This window comes from Gekko japonicus, unplaced genomic scaffold (assembly GCF_001447785.1).
Source record: "Gekko japonicus isolate JY-2015 unplaced genomic scaffold, Gekko_japonicus_V1.1 scaffold446, whole genome shotgun sequence".
NCBI classification, from domain to species: domain Eukaryota; kingdom Metazoa; phylum Chordata; class Lepidosauria; order Squamata; family Gekkonidae; genus Gekko; species Gekko japonicus.
The window spans coordinates 691341-707079 of NW_015168058.1; the positions used below are offsets into that span (position 1 = coordinate 691341).

The following is a 15739-nucleotide window of genomic DNA, read 5'->3' on the forward strand; positions in this document are numbered from 1 at the left end:
TCGCCAGGATGTGACGCTACGCGTCGCTCTGGCAACGGGACGTTGCCAGAGCGACGCGTAGCGTCACATCCTGGCGATGGCGGGTGCAACGTGTGTCGCCGTCCCCGCAGCAGATCCCCCGCTGCCACTTGGCAGCCCTACCGTGACCCTCAGTTTTTGTATCCCCCCCCCCCGGCCACTGGCAGAGGATGGGTAGGTAGAACTGCCAGATTCAGGTTGGAGAACTCTTGGAGATCTGGGAATGGAGCCTGGGGAAGACAGGGACCACCTCAGTGGGGTACAATGCCATAGGGCCCGCCCTCCAAAGCATCCTTTTCCCCCAGGGAAACTTATCTCTGTAGTCTGGAAATGAGCCGTAATTCTGGGGGATCCCCAGGCCCCACCTGGAGGCTGGCATCCCTACAAAAGGGCTCATACAGAGGATCTCCTTTTTAGGACACAGCACTAGCATTATCATTAGCACTAGAGAGATATGAGTGCTAATACCATCGTTATCAATAGTTAACACTGTACAAATGTAATGGAAGTTGCTCTGACAGCCTTGTTTCAGTAAAGATAGTGTAACAGAAGTGGTGTGGCGGATGGATCAGGATTCAAACCCACATTTAGTGATGAGGCTCACTTGAGTAGCCTTTAGACAAGTCTCCGGCTGTTCATCTAACCTGCCCCCGGGGGTTTGTGATGACCACCCGTCCTGCATGCTAGCCCTGATGCTTCTTAGGGGAAGAAAGAAATATAAATATGATAAAGCAATATCAGCAATATCGTTTCAAAGTGGAATGGGATGGAAACTACATCCGAAAGGTGCTTGAAGCAAATATACCAAAAGGCACACTATTATCATAGTAGTGCTGGTCATGAGTAAGTGGGAAGGGGGAAGATTTTTGGATTTCAGCAAACCCCAACAAACCCCAGTGAAAAACTGCTCTCCTGGTGACCAAAGTGCAAGGAAAAATTAAGCGTGTTCCTCTTGCACAAGAGCTCCTCCACATGACGGAACACTGTTATTGTCTGTACATGCACAATATGGCCCAGGCAGATGCACAGCCAGCTGCAGATTGCAGACATCTGGTCCTCCGGCACCACATATCACTACCCACTTACTATACTGGTATCACCACTACAAACCTGTTTCAGCCACGTGTTCTTTCTAAATCCCTTCTTGACACAGAAATATGGATTTTGATCTGGGATTTCAAAATGGAAAAAGGGAAAGTACTTAAGGAAATTTTTAGTGCTGCTTATTGTGTTGTCTGCCGTAAACAACTTTAGGTCTTGCTTTGGGGGAAAAGGCAGAGTGAAAGTATTTTTTCTTTTAAATTAGAAGGGATTGGGAGATGAGACAGAAGTTCCTCCTTGACCTTCTGGGCCTGATGAAGCAGCTTACCCTTCATGTAGAGATAGCTGTGAAAATAGGCCGGCCCTGATCCATTGAGCATGGTTACCCGGCCACCACAGAATTCTTCATCTGTGTCCATGTAAGCATCGCCTTCCTCCTCACTATCTAGGAACTAGGAGCAAAAGGAATCGTTACCTTATGGAAACAAAGCAGACACAATCTGGCAGACACAAATTTAGACTAGCCCCTCCCATGTGGTCAAATCACACGTCCTCTTCTACACGAGTGGGAGCCAGAAATGGAGCCCTGACTAGATGGGATGAGGGCTACGGCCAGAAGCTGGCTCCACCGTTGCCAATAAGTGCCTTTTACTCAGTCACAGAATTTTAAGAGTCTACTGCAATAATCCCCTGAAGTTCAAACCACCTCAGCTTCTGCACCTTGCCCCAACCTGATAACGGAATGCATCGGCAGGGGACAGAGCTGTTTTTGTACAGGAACATGCAAACCAACACTCAGCTAATCTTGCATCTCATGTTATGGTCTTCATAAGAACATAAGAACACAAGAGACGCCAATGTTGCATCAGGCCAAAGGCCCATCCAGTCCAACACTCTTCTGTGTCACACAGGGGCCAGAAATACCAGGGGCCCTCAGGAGGTCCAGCAGTGGGGCCAGGACATTAGAAGCCCTCCCTCATCCTCAATTCCTTCCTCAAAAGTTTCTGTTCACATACAGTTCCTTTGTCTGGTCATTACATGTGAACTTTAAGAAAATCAGAAAACATTGTCGGAACCAGTGTTCCCTCTAAGCTGAGTTAGTGTGAGCTAGCCCACAGTTTTTTAGCCTCCGGCTCACATATTTTTGGCATAGCTCAGGAAGGATGGCTACAGAGCAAACTAATTTATGCAGCAGCCAAATCATTCACTCACAACTTGAATGCCAGTAGCTCACAAAGCAGAGTTTTTTCAAACTCTGTCTCTAGTTTGCCATGAATTATGGGGGAAGGGAAATTCCTGAAGGGGTGTGTGAATGGCTGAGTGTGTGAACTGCTCTATCATAGGTGATGTAACTCTAAGATACCTCCCTTCTACCAGGGATGACCTCGAAGCCAAAGCTGTGCCTGCTTCGCTGTCTTAGATAAGGAATTCATGTACTCACAGGTGGTGGGGGGATGTAGAAGCGCGAAAGCCAGGCAGGTCGATTACAGAATGTGATTGGATACTTGAAGGGGGGGGACATCATTTGAACTGGGGGACTCCACCCCGGAGGACCTTCATCGGGCATTACAGGCCGTGGCTGGTTGGCTCAGACTGAGTCCGCTGAAACTAAACCCGGCAAAGACGGAGGTCCTGGGCCTGAGTCGGATCGGCTCGAGGTTGGGGCTCCCTCTCCCAACCTTCGACGGGGCGCCTTTGGTGCCAGCGTCGGAGGTTAGGAGTTTGGGTGAGCTCCTGGACTCCTCCTTAACAATGGAGGCCCAGGTGGCAGCCACTGCCAAGTCAGCCTTTTATCATCTTCGGCTGGTGCGGCAGTTGGTTCCTTTCCTCGACCGAGATGACCTGGCTACAGTGATCCATGCGACGGTCACCTCGAGGCTAGACTACTGTAACGCTCTCTACATGGGGCTGCCTTTGTCGCAAATTCGGAAGCTGCAGCTAGTGCAGAATGCTGCAGCCAGGCTGTTGATGGGTCTTACTAGACGGGATCACATCCGGCTTGTGCTGAAATCGCTGCACTGGCTGCCAATGGCATACCGGATTCGCTTCAAACTGCTGGTTTTAACAATAAAAGCCCTATATGGTCAGGGTCCGGCTTACCTTAGGGACCGCCTCTCCCCGCATGTTCCCCCAAGGGCACTACGGTTGGGGAACCAAAATCTCCTGGACATTCCAGGCCCCAGAAACATCAAACATGTGGTTACCAGGGCCAGGGCGTTTTTGGTGGCGGCTCCTACAAGGTGGAATGAGCTCCCAGAAGAGATCCGGGCCCTGTGGGACTTGGTGCAGTTACGCAGGGCCTGTAAAACGGAGCTCTTCCGCCAGGCTTTCGAATAGGGGCCGCCGCCACCATCATTACGCCATCATCATTACGTCACCATTGTTACCATCATTCCATCTGCGTCCCCCTCTTTATTCCCGCAAATTGACCATCTTCAGAGCAGGTACTATTGGGGGCGCGAGACGTTCCTGGCAGAGGACAACGCTGTAGGGATGTATACTATTGCTGCTATATATTGTTATTACTGTTGCTTTTATTCTAGTATAAATAATTTTAGAACCCCATCTTGAATTTCATAGTTAACTATTTTTGGAGCACTGTAAAGTAATTTTTAGCAAACTGTATTTATTGTATTTTATACTATTCTGTATTGTTTTAGTGTCTTAACCTGGGCATCCGTGCCCCTTGTGAGCCGCCCTGAGCCTTCGGGGAGGGCGGGATATACACTCAAGGATAAAATAAATAAATAAAAACTGTCTATATCTTTGGGTTCTCCCGCCAGATCCTCAGTTTTGACACGGTGCAGGTCTGGCCCGGAACATGATTATTTCTCCATAAACAAACCACTGCTAGAGAGTGTTGTTGAGAGTAACTTTGTCCAGGAGTCTGACCAATTTTTGCTCACAAGACTCCACAGCTTAGAGGGAGCACTGGACTCCAGCAGCAGATCATGTGAAAGGAATCTGGTGTGCAGATGGGCAGCGCAAAGGGGGGGGGGAAATCAGGCATTCTTTGTTTCTCACCACTTATGGAGAAGTGAGACTGCCTTTACAGCAGGCCAAAAATGAACAGAGCTGCATCCTGCTTTGACAGCCTGTTTGTTAAAAGCACAATGGAACCGACTCTCTTCCCACGGACGCCCATTACGTTGTTTGAGAAGCTGGGTCTGGGTCGCCCACATTTATACAGCAGCTGTGGGCAATGCCGTTTCTAAAGTCCTCAGGAGTCCTTTGGTGCAGGGGGGGGGCAGGCTGTGCAGCTCCCGCCTTCCCCTCTGTGCCATTTCCCCAAGCTGAAACAGCCTGGGGTGGGGGAGTAATTTGCCCAGCTTCAGAGCTGCCTGCACACAGGAGACTCCATCAGAACAAGTTGTTTGGCCTTCAAACACACACAAGCATAGTACAGTTGCAAATAAAGTACTCCCAAGCTCCTTATCATGCCTGCACGAGCCCCCCCCATCAGTCTTCTCTCTCCTGACAGGCGAAGGCACTCCTGTCCCTTTGGGCACTTGTTGTACACGCCTGCTTAGCTATGCTCTGCACATTAATGTCAGCTCCTGGGAGAAGCCTGCTGCCCTCCCAACATCCTCAGGTAGCTAGTGAAAGTGCTCCTGACGGGATCCCTGAGTGGTCTGTGCGCAGGCAGCCCCTCTTGCCCCAGTTTTAGAAAGCCACATACAAACAATCGCATGGAAAAAGGTCTGAATAGACTGAGAGACCTATTTAAACAAACAGCTGCTTCCAGGACCCTTAATGTCTAGAAATCATTATAAACGGGATAAACATTGCAAAGACTCACATCAACATGGCTATCTTTCCTGTCCCTGATATAACTGGAAAAATAAACAGTGTTGACAATAGTTGGGCTCACGGATGTGATACAGAAAGCGTGATGAAGAAATGGATTACCTCCCTGATATATTTCTTCGACAAGAGACCAGAGGAGAGAAACACCAAGAGGGACAGGCTTCTGGCAAGTAAGAAGGGGATATGTACGGGGTGGGGGTGGGGACGACATGGCTGCTTGCAAGAACCTCCAAGGAAGTGGCCGTGCGTTAATTAGAAGGACAGCTAGGAAGAGGGCTACAGTTATGGCACTTCATTTTTGTTTTTAAAGGAAAAAGGATAAAATATTTCATAGAAGGGTTGTTGTTTTTTTAGTGTTCCCCCAAATTTCTCGATTTTTCCATTGGAAAACTGAAAGAAGTGAAAAAGTACTCAGAAAAAAATGGGAGGAACCCCCCCCCCCCGGGGGGGGGGGGTTTGGTGGTGGGGGCTTTTGTGACGCACGTGTGCCTGGCCAACCTCCACCGCAAACCGACTGCCACAGACTTGGCTCGGGCTCAGGCATCACCACCCATCCTGCTCATCGCATCCAACATGGGAACAGCTAGTCACTAGCAGCACAACCCAAACCCACGAGGAGTTGTGTGCACCTTTCTTTTGCCATAAGGTGTTTTACCATCTATATTTTAAAGGTGGAATTTCTTCTTTAATCTTGAAATGGGAGCTTTTTTCGTAATCTGGGTTTTTTTTATTGTTCTTAGACTCTTAAGCATTGATAAACATGTTGCCAGTTCAGATACACTTTGAAGGGGCTGCTGTAACATAATCTTTATGTTAATGTATTTCACCATATTTATGTTTCCCCCCCCCCAAGGTCTCTCCAGCCCACAGGAAATGTACAGGTGCTCCCTGGGGGGGGGGGCACAGGATGCTAGAGCTGGGGAGGGGTTGGCTTGACAATGGAGACCGCTGTTTCCGGCAATGGTAGGGATTATTTGCCATTCTTGAAAAATACAACTTTCCAAAACAAAAACACTACTTTAAGGGAAGTTGTACAGAACAAGCTGGAAATGTGCACATTTATAGCATTAGAACAGGCAACTGTGCAAGTAGGCCCTTAGCATTTCATGGGCAAGCACAGCATGGTAGGAAATAATGCTACAGATGGGTAAGGCAACCAACAGATTAAAGGGACTGGGCCGGCCAGCATGTGTGATGTAAGAAGTGGCACTGTTCCAGAATCAATTCTGGGACATATTTTATTCACTATTTTTGTTAGCAGCCTGGGAAATCAAAATAGTAGCATGCTGATTAAATGGGCCAGTGACACCAATGTGGGAAATTGCTGCTATATCATAAGAACTGGAAAGTTATGAAAAATGGCCTGGATGATCCCACAGATGGGAGTAACAGAAATAGGTTAATAAGTGTGATGAAATAACACCAGCTGTGATTTTGAGCTGACGACTTTCTGTGGTCTCAGGACTGCAGGCAGAGATGTGTTACGGCACTTTTATCCCCAAGGAGCAAATTAACTAGCAACAAAAGAGCATATGGAGATGCCAAAAGACTCAGGAAAGATGAAGAAAGGAATGCTTCCCACTTAAAAGTAAAAATAAAAGTTCTCACCGAGTCCAAACTCCCAGGGTTGGAGTCCATGCCATTGCTGTGGGAATTGTGCAAGACCTTGCCCCCATTTAGGGGCTGGGCGGAAGTGCTGCCAATGCCTCCATTGCCATCAAATTCTTCATGGTCATAGTCGGACTCCACATCTGGAGGCAAGCTGTAAATTGGATCTTCCCCATCCCCATTGTCACCAGGCAGGATTTCAGAGACGGTGTGGTAAATGCTTTCCATGTGCTGTTTCTCAGGACTTATAGGTCTCTCTGTAGAAAAAACCAGAGAGTTGCCCTCTCCTCCTTCGCCCTTCATAAGAAATGGCACACTTGGAGATGTGTGCTCCTCCTCTGAATAGTAATTATCACTGGTTCTGGCGCTGCCTTGGTTCAACAGGCTTGGGCTGGGGACAGGTGGCCCCTCTTCGTCAGCAAGAAAACCTTCATCCTCTTTCTTCTTCAGCCAGAGGAGCCACAAGACTGTACTCAATGTTGAGGGTTCCTTCATTGGAAAGAGAACACTCCAGACCTTGCACGCTCTTGTCCAGGTTTCCAAAGTCAAGCAGCTCCAAGAATTCCTGCGCCACCCGGGAAGCCTCCTTCTCCAGCCTCTGAATCTCCTCTTCCCGCTGGCGCTTTATCTCGTTCTTGGTATTTTCACAGGCAATGGAAACACGGTCTGCCTTCTGCTGCCACTGCAATTTCTCAATCTCCCTTTCTAGCCTCAGGATCTCCTCCATCTGACGCTGTTCCTCTTCTTGCAATGGTTGGCCTTCTTCTTGAGTCCTGAACACCTCCACCTGGAAGAAATGGTATTAAGTAAAGCATTCAACAGCATTCGCTTCAGTGATGAATCAACAGGTCTAATAAATCAGAAGATGCCCCACCGATGAATGTCTGACTCACTCTACTTCCTTAAATTTCAACATTCCTTCTAACTGTTCTAAGGCTGGAGATACATGATCATATTTTGCTCCCAAAAGCTGAAGATGGTCTAAAAGAGGATCAGTGTTTGTGTCAAACTCGTTCTCTAGTTTGCCATGATCTGTAAGGGGAAGTAAACTCTTGAGGGGTGTGTGAGTGGCTGAGTGTATGAACTGCTCTATCATAGGCGACGTACTTTTCTCAAGATACCTCCCTTGACCAGGGACAACCTCGAAGCCAAGCTGTGCCTGCTTTGCTGTTTTAGATAAGGGGTCCATATATTCACAGGTGGTGGGGGGGGTGTAGGAGTGCGAAAGCTAGGCGGGATGTTTGCGGAGTGTGATTGGATGTACTTGGAGGGTTTAGTTTGAACCATCTATATCTGTGGATTCTCCCGCCAGAACCCCAGTTCTGACACAGTACTGGTCTGGCCTGGGACATGACTATTTCTCAATAAACAAATCACAGCCAGAGAGTGTTGTTGAGAGTAACTTTGTCCAGGAGTCTGACAGTTTGCAGCGTCTACATTCATCCATTTCTCTCCTCTAGAACATGAATTTTTGTGGGTGTTTGTACTGTTTCAAAATCGTATTTGACCAGAGGTGATACTGGGGCAAAAGAAATGACACAGTAGTCTTTCAGACTACTTTAAACTCTTTTAAAAACTATTGTTTATTTCACTGCTATTTTGTTGTATTAAGAATCTTTGCTGCTACACTGAATTGTTTCATAATATTTTGTACTCCATTTGCTAATCAACTGAAGTCTTTCTCAGACCTGCAATCTGCCCAACCCCACTGCTTAGCTCTGTTTTAATAAGAATCGTTGTTGCTAGATTCAAATGTTTTTATCATACTTGGTCATTCACTTGCTGACTGAGTGAACAGTTCTTATCATATCTGTAATCCGCCTTGAGCCCCAGTGAGAAAGGCAGACCATAAATGCAGCTAGAGGATCTACCTGAGCCGAAAATACACCTGAAAAGTACCTTATTGGTTTCTTGGCATCCCAATTGTATCCAGGTTTTCTCAGGAAAACAACACAAACAAAAAATCCCAATAAAATCCTGGATATATTGAAGAATTGCCAGTAGAACCGAAAACAGCAAGAGGCAGGCGCTGCGTGAGAAATCTACCCAGGATCAGCTGTGCCCGAGGGGCATAGCTTCTGGTGTGCGATCCCCCCCCCCTCCATTTTTTCATTCTTGGGTCTATTGGACCCAGAAAAAAAATGTGGTATACTGCACAGGTATTGGGATCTGGGATTTTCTGGGAAACCCCGTTATTTTTTCCTGTTCAATATACCCAAACCGGGGGGGGGGGTGTGTTAAAAAATGCACACCCACAAATGAAGCTAATAGAAACAAGAGAAGGGCTAGACTGATCTTGTCAGCTCTCGGAAGCTAAGCAGGGTTGGCCCTGGCTAATATTTGGATGGGAGGCCTCCAAGGAATACCAGGGTTTTGACACAGAGGCAAGCAATGGCAGGCAATGGCAAACCACCTCTGAAGGCCTCTTGTCTTGAAAACCCTACGGGGTCACCAGCTGTGACCTGATGGCGCTTTCCTCCTCCACCTCCATCCTAAATAACAATATGTGGCAATGGAGCCGACGATGAGTGACCGGATAAGTCACTCTATAAAGGAACCATATGCAAATAAGTCCACTTATAGAAAGAAACACGTGCTGTGCATGTTTAGTTAAGTGCTCTTTTTGCTCAGGCCTCTGGATGGAAGGAAGCAAGAGTGGCAAGGTATCATATCTAAACTGATGGTATCAGCAAAGCAATATAACATGGGAATGCATCCCACAAACCATGCCCTGAAGGCCTAACTACATTACACTTTTCCTGGTCTTCCTCAGGTCTCTGTGATCTAATGTGTGATGCAAGTTCTGTGCTGGGAATCTAATTCCCAAGCATGTGTGGGCTCAAATTGGAGAGAAAAGGGTCATGCCTTCCCTTCCTAAACTGTTTTCTCACCTGGAATTGCCCCTTTGAGAAAACCTACACGTGCCCCATCAGTACACATGTTGTTACCAACAGAGCAAATTGTGGCCCCCAAAGGGGAGCTATTTCAGGTCAGGAAAATGGTATGGGAAAACACTCCCCCCACCCCCCGGGTGTGCTGTGGCCCCAATCCAAGTCAGGCCCCACGTACTCATGGAACTGAGTTCAGAGCATGGAATTTACAACACGCGTTTCACCATGAGGAACCCAAGGGAAATCATGCTGTTTAGTTAGGTTATTATTATTATTAAAAGGAACGCAGCTGCAAATATGTTCTTGTCTTCTGTTGCTGAGCCCTGAAAGAAAAGACACAACAAATGAGAACCTACCTGCGCCATCTGCAGTCTGGCTTCCAGCTGCTCTTTTCCTCTGCTCAAAAAAGAACAAAAAAAACACCCCCTCCATCAATAACTCGCACAGTCCAGCGTGCCAGAGGTTGCATGAGGGGGGTTATGGGACACTTGCACCCTCCCCCTGTCCTGCTTTGCTCTGCCTTTCCACACAGAGGGGATTGGGAGCGCTGTGATGGGGGGGGCGTGACAATGGGGCACTGACCGCCCCCCCCAGCCCGTTTGTCACTTCTGTCAACACCCTGCACGAGAAAGAGCCGCTGCTAAAAAGACCAGGCTTGTGATATGATTTTGTGTTTGCTACTTCTGATATCAATGAAGTCTTTAATTGTACTTAAATTTAATTGTAATGGTATCTCAGTTGCCCATATACGAGACTAGTTAAAAATTAAGTGAGCCACAACAAAACTCCTAAACCAAGGGGATTCGTTATATTGCACCAGACTGAAGGACTGGGTGTTCAGAAAGTTCTTTGGATCAACAACAACAAAATATGCATATTTCATTCCACACAGCATGCAAAGTCTCTTTGGCTGTGATCATCCCAAAGAGACTGGACCAAATCAGGTTTGGGAAATATCACAGCAAAACAGGGGAAGACACAGCTCTTCCTGCATCTCATCTGGTTTGGTTCTCAGACCCCCCTCACAGACTCCAGGTATGCCCATAAAGGTATCATTTCAGGGACTGGGTATAGTATTTCAGCGCCTCTAAAGTGAACTTCAGTGATGTTCCTTGGCTTGCAGAAACCATCATGGGAACACACCAGGTTGTGCAGCTGGCACAGCTATATTTCTTCGCAGAGCACAAGAGTGTTCCAGGAAAGGGGGTCCGGAACTAGTGGTATCACACCAACCCAGGAGCACAGACAGCTGCCATCTGGATGATATAGAGCTATGTATATCCCACAATTCCACAGATGTGGAATTTGGTACTGGCTTGGGGAGTGAAGCTGGGCTCAAAAATGTACGGAGAGACCCTGGAGGAGGGGGGAAGGGTGATTTCTAGGACTTCAGAGCTCTGCATGGCTCTTTGTCCCTTCCCCTGACTTTGCAGAGTTGTGATTATGCAGAAATGTCTTGCAAAATGTAGTAGGTAAGACCCCCTTTGAGCATCATCTGGTTATATAGATTTTGTTTTTTTAAGTGCTGTGTACTCACAGCACTTCATATCATCAGCAGGCTGCCGAAGGCCTAGTTTTCACATACAGCAGATGGTAAAGCCGGGTTTGGACAGCACCATTTCAGTCTGCAGGTGTGGCTCAAACAATTGAATACCCCCCCATGGTGGTGGTGGGGGAATCAAACACATATCAAGGAGAAGGCTAAACTACCATACTTCTTCCTGCCAGTCTGTTTTTTATGTTCCTGGAATTGCTTTCATGTGAAAGAGTCCTCGGTCATGCAAACTGCCACCTGCAGACTGAAGTGGCACAGCCCAAATTCAGATTTAGCATCACAGCTGCTCTTTGAAAGAACTGTGTCTCAGAAATAGAGCTGCCTTGTACCGTTTCTCCTCCTCCTCCTCCTGCTTCATCTTATGCTCCCTCTCTTCTTGCCATTGTCTTTCCTCTTCCTCCTTTTTAATCCTCTCTTCCTCCTGCCGCCTCTGCTCCTCGGCTTCCTGCCTCTGCCTCTGCTCTTCCTGTAACAGGTGTTGATAGAGGCTTCGTGCCAGCTGTCCACGCCAGTGCTTCTGTAGAACAATGGCAGCGGCCTTCAGACGCAGGAGGGACTTCTTCCAGAAGTGAGCACGGTAATTCTTCTGGATGATTACAGCACTTGCAAGGACCCTTTGGTATCTCTTTCTGAATCAAAAGGAGGAAGATGGAGGTTACGCTCAATCAGCAGTCAGCCCTCACCAGCGCTTCCCGAGAATCTGCCTTGACATGGTCTGAGTCACATGGCATCAAGCACAACCACAGCCACTCTCTCTCTCAAAAAAGGGTTTCCCGCCCCCATCCTTTCCCTTGCGTCTGTCACCCACCTGTTTTCTTAATTTTGAGAGCATTCTAGGCTTCTTTCTCTTAGAAGAGAAGAAGAAGAGAAGAAGAGATTGGATTTATACCCCGCCCTTCACTACCCAAAGGTGTCTCAGAGCGACTCACAAACTCCTTTCCCTCCCCCTCCCCACAACAGACACCCTGTGAGGTGGGTGGAGCTGAGAGAGCTCTTGACAGAAACTGCTCTTTTCCAAGGACAGCTCTTATCTGAGCTAAGGCTTGCCCAAGGCCATCCAGCCAGGTGCAAGTGGAGGAGTGGGGAATCAAACCCGGTTCTCCCAGATTAGAGTCCGCGCACTTAACCACTACACCAAACTCAGCAGAGAAAAGTGCAAGAACTTTGAGGTGACAAAAGACATGCTTGTCCGTCGAAAAGATTTTTCTATGAAGCAAGACCACTTTGGATTGTACCTGCAGAAGTAATCACACCATATTCGAGACATAAAGGCAAAGATTGGTTGCCGTATAAAGATATTTTGAAAAAAGAAGGAAAAGACTTTGTGATGAAAAAGAGAGAGGAGCTAGACTTTGATTATGATTGGCTAAATTATGCACAAATTGTCGATTTATTTAGAATTGATAAAAAACGATAAGGAAAAAAATGAAATTGAGGGAGTATGGGAGGCAAAAGGAAAGAAAATGATATCAAATTTATATAAAGTCCTGTTAAAATGGTTTACTGAAGATGAGTCAGTTAAAGAACAAATGCTTAAATGGGCTGTAAACATGAATAAGGAGGTGACTATGTCATCTTGGGAATATTTGTGGAAAAATTCTATTAAAATATCAACATGTACAAATGTTAAAGAAAATTGTTATAAAATGATGTATAGGTGGTACATGACTCCAAAGAAAATAGCAAATATTAATGTAAACATGTCTAACAAATGCTGGAAATGTAAAAAAAGAGGGCTCTTTTTATCACATGTGGTGGACTTATGACAAAGCTGTGAGTTTTTGGACAGAAATTCACGAAGAAATGCAAAAAATTTTGAAATGTAATTTTAAGAAAGAACCAGAGATACTACTTCTAGGTCTTAAGATGAAGGAAGTTAATGTAGAAAAAAAGACACTGCTATGGTATTTAATTACCAGGGCAAGAATGATTTATGCTCAATGCTGGAAACAGGAGAAAATACCGGATAAATGGGAATGGATACAAAAAGTTCTATATATGGCAGAAATGGATAAATTAACGAAAAAGTTGAACAATAAAGAAGATAAAGACTTTTTTGAGGAGTGGAAAGATTTTAAAGAATATTTAGAAAGAAACTGGGATGTTAAAAACACTATATTGTATTTAGAAAATTATTAGAGTTGAAATTTAGAAATTTTTGAACTGTAAGAGAGATAGTTACCTTGAAATATAAATATGTTTGGGGGCAGGGGGAAGCATTGCGGGAAGCCAACCAAAGGGGGGAGGGAGGTAATGTGTGAAATGGATATGAAGAGGGAATGTTTTTTAAATGTTGAACATGTAAATCCAAAATAAAATTTTTTTGAAAAAAAAAGAAAAATGGACAAACATGTCTCATTGCAAACAAACACAATGAGCTTTACAGTGTGAAAAATGACAGTGATGCTTTGATGTCAGATTGTGAAGCTAAATGTTATTCTGATGCTAATGTACCAGAGGAGATGGACCACACAGTCAATCCCAGAGAATCCTACTCACAGGACAAATGCATTTACCTTTGGCATCATCGCCTAGGACATGCAAATTCACAAGCCATTAAAGAGATGGAAAGGAGAGAGTTGACGCGTGGAACTGATCTTGTGGAATGCAACCAAGCTAACTGTGCCTGTTGCATCCTAGCTAAGAGCACAAGAAAATCCTTTCCAAAGCAGGAACCATTTGAGCTCATTCACTCAGATGTGGTTGGGCCTCTGCAGACACCCACCATTGGGGGGTACAGATACTTTGTCAATACGAGGGAGCCACATGACAAAAAATGGCACATTTTCCCATCCATCCATCCACTGAGGGTAATTTTAGGCCTTGGCTCTCTTCTAACATCTGTCTAAATCACTATAGACATTTCTGTGCAGTCACGCTGCTCGCCAGCCTAAAATACAAAGATTAATGGGCAGTGGGGTTGGAGCTCATCTGCCTAGAAGCCATGGTCCCCTCAGCACAGATACACAGTCAGGGCTTTATTAGACAGACATGCCCAGCAGCACTACCTTTCTCCATAGCCAACCTGCAGGGATAGAGAAATGCAGGAAATAACTGGGTTCTAGGTTCCAAAATCAACATTCCTGGCAATCGAGAGCTAGTTCTTTCATCTGTGTATGATATGACTCTCTGTTGCTAGGACAAGGAATCCAGCTGGCTGACATCCCCGTTAAGGGGGAATCAAACTGAAGAACTGGTAGGTATTAATTCACATTAATATTTTTGTAGGACAGTGGCAATACGTGGACAAGATGTGTACAAGGAATTCAGAGACAGCTGCAGTTTAACAAAGGTATCCATGTGAGAAACAAGAAACACTTTGCTGTTTCATCGAACCTATTCATAGTGCTACATAAAATGTCAAGCAGTTTAAGAGAAGCAACTATCAGGGCACCATGTAATCTGCAAATCTGTGACCCTAACCCAAAGAAATGGGGGGGGGTTTGTTTTGTTTTTTGACACAGATTTACAGCAGTTGACATTCCAGAGATAAGCTTGAAAGCGTGTGCACAAATCCTGACGAGGCCTCAGGATTGAGCAGGATGGCACTGAAAGGCTGGTTTTAAAGAGCTGAAGACATCTGCTCAGAAGGCTCTTCAGAAGCCAGAGCAGGGTTTCCTTCAGCCAGGGCCTCAAGGGTAGATATGGCCCGAGAGACTATAGTGCAGGGAGCCCTAAAAGCACCATCCCACTTCCTGAATAGACAATCTGTGACTCATTTATAGTATCCCAACATCTGCGGCCAGAGCTAGCTTAACAGCAGATCTGGCTCTGCTTTGGTCTCCGATCCTTTTTCTCTAAGCAGAAGCAAATTGGATTATTCAAAATAGACAGTTGTACGCAAATACTTGTCTAATATAATCAGATTACAGAATTCAGAGGTTTTTGGCCACTGGATATCAGTTCTCAGTGCAATTTTTTAAAACTTGCAGAATACATCCTTCCATAATGGCCCCCCTCAAAACACAGGAAGAATCCAGCAAATCTGAAGCAAAAGGGCTTTTCACAATTTAGAAATTCCATGTCTGCCACTGTAGTATAGCTCTATCTGGAATATTTGCATAGTTTGCTTCACCATGACTATGCAGTATGTTGAAGCCCCACCTGCTGGAAATTCTGCTCACCCCCCACCCTGCCTTCTCCCAACCAATGATTTCATACCAGGGCACTGCCCACGCACTTCCAAGTCTCCCTCTGTAATCTTAAAGAAGGCTAGACACTTGGTTTTTAAAAAAAAAAAAAAAATTAAAGAGGAGATCCTCAGAACATTTTGCATCCGGTGCCCAGTACCCGCTCCGGCACTGTCTGGTGCACACAACAGCCTGAGCGGCCCCGCTCCAGCAGCCCCAGTCTCCGCGGAAGGCAGGTGATTCCCTTAATGGGCAGGCAGAGCAATTTGCCAGAACAAGCCGAGACAGAGGCCCGCGCTGTGGAATATGGAGAGCGAACAGCAAACAGGCACGGACGAGGGAGCCCAGGCAGAAGACAGTGTGCAACGGCAAGAAGGATCCAGCTTGGTCGCAGGTCCTTTCTTTCTCTGGAGCCAGGAGTGTCCCCCAAGGAAGCAGGAACTAGAGCGGGAGTATCAGGAAGGAAGACCTTTCTGGGCCTTTGTGCTACTGTCAGGAGGCAGCAGTGAGAGCAATGAATGCTGAGAGCATGACAGGGAGAGGTAGGGATCTGCAGAGAACAGCTTCATGGGGGACGAGAAACACAGCAGCAGAGAGGGGCCGGGGAGGGAGAGACGGGACTCTGCAGGCAGTGGCCTGTTAGAAGGGCTCAGCTTTCGAGAGGGGAGGGGGAAGGAGAGCGCGGGGGG

General features: G+C 46.4%; 1 protein-coding gene across 1 annotated transcript in view; it reads right to left on the reverse strand.

The window, feature by feature from the left end:
* LOC107113208 (unconventional myosin-X-like) overlaps positions 1–15739 on the reverse strand; it is a 124573-nt gene that overhangs the window by 42285 nt on the left and 66549 nt on the right. Inside the window, 5 exon segments of the mRNA XM_015414503.1 lie at positions 1388–1511; positions 6475–6912; positions 6914–7261; positions 9722–9764; positions 11250–11549. Coding sequence (XP_015269989.1) covers positions 1388–1511; positions 6475–6912; positions 6914–7261; positions 9722–9764; positions 11250–11549 — 1253 coding nt within the window.